The sequence below is a fragment of the Asparagus officinalis genome, chromosome 1, assembly GCF_001876935.1.
Source record: "Asparagus officinalis chromosome 1, Aspof.V1, whole genome shotgun sequence".
NCBI lineage: Eukaryota > Viridiplantae > Streptophyta > Magnoliopsida > Asparagales > Asparagaceae > Asparagus > Asparagus officinalis.
In genome coordinates, this window is record NC_033794.1 from 105659214 (window position 1) to 105660430 (window position 1217).

Here is a 1217-nt window from a genome sequence, read left to right on the forward strand (position 1 = left end):
CGAGACAAAACCAATTCAAATCTAGTTAGTCACGGCCTAAAGTTTCTTCCTTCAGTTGGATATTTCTACCAGAGCAGAAACAGAGTCCATTTATGCAAACAAAATAATAATAATAATAATAATAATAATAATAATAATAATAATAAATCAAAGATCACTGTGAAAAACAAAAACAAAAACAAAAATCTCGGAACGAGTCAATTACCTTGCGTAGAAATTTGGGAGCGCCGGCGGAGGCCCTCACAGACAACGAGTCCGCCTCGAAAATCGTCACGTGCAGCGTCCCGTGGAGTAAAATTTGCGCCATTTTCTTCCTTCAGCCCTAAACCACCCAGGAACCAAACAGATCTGGAGCTATCATTCTCACAAAACCAGATCAAAATCAAGAGCAATGCTTAACAAAACCAAGCGGAAACGATCGTAATCATTAAGAATTTGGTTAGATCCAATTAAGGAGATCATTAAGGCTCACCGAGGCGAGGTGCGGGGGGAGAGAGATCCGAAGGAGAAGCGCGAAACGCCGAACGCGGAGGAGAGAGACAGGGAGAAGGAGAAAAGAGCGTTCGTTGATTATTATTATATAGAGGAACGACCGAGTGTGAGCAGAGGAAAGATTGTTTCATGATCCTCGGACTTTTTTGAGAGTTTCTGAGAGGGACCGGAAAATTAATCAACAATCAATTAGCAGTCACTATCAACGCAAATCCACCCACGAATCAACCCGCAATGGGCCAGCAAATACGCTAATGGGCCCCAGTAAAGTGATACGTAGGTAGGACCCTCTACAAAACCATGTAACTTAAGGTAGCGTTCGGATACCATGGTGTTTTTAATGTTTCCACGGTGTTTTTGTCAAAGATAAAACATCATGTGTTTGGAAATTATGGTATTTTTGTTAGTCTACAATATCAAAAACTAAAAACACAACACTTATTTCAAAACAACAAAAACGTGTTTCAAGTTTGATGTTTGTGTTTTGAGTTTCAAGGGTGTTAATATAATATCACACATAGTGTATTAATAATATTTTTTAATATAATATATTCATTGTAAAAAATATAATATAATTTAATTTAATATAGTATTAAATTACATTATTTAATATGTTACATTATAACATTAGTTTTTAAATATATCAATATTACGTTGAACACCATTAATTATTAAATTACATATAATATTATAATTAATATAATATAATAATTTATATTTCAAAT

General features: G+C 34.7%; 1 protein-coding gene across 3 annotated transcripts in view; it reads right to left on the minus strand.

The window, feature by feature from the left end:
* The window catches only part of LOC109828855 (phospholipase D alpha 1), a 6070-nt gene extending 5414 nt beyond the window's left edge, over positions 1-656 (minus strand). Inside the window, exons 1-2 of one of the 3 annotated variants that reach the window (XM_020395825.1) lie at positions 473-656; positions 206-322 (exon numbers count right to left, since the gene is read on the minus strand). In XM_020395825.1, coding sequence (XP_020251414.1) covers positions 206-307 — 102 coding nt within the window. In that variant the 5' untranslated portion in view covers positions 308-322; positions 473-656. Of the gene's footprint in view, positions 1-205; positions 363-472 lie in introns of all 3 variants that reach the window. The other 2 variants (XM_020395823.1, XM_020395824.1) reach the window with 2 other exon arrangements.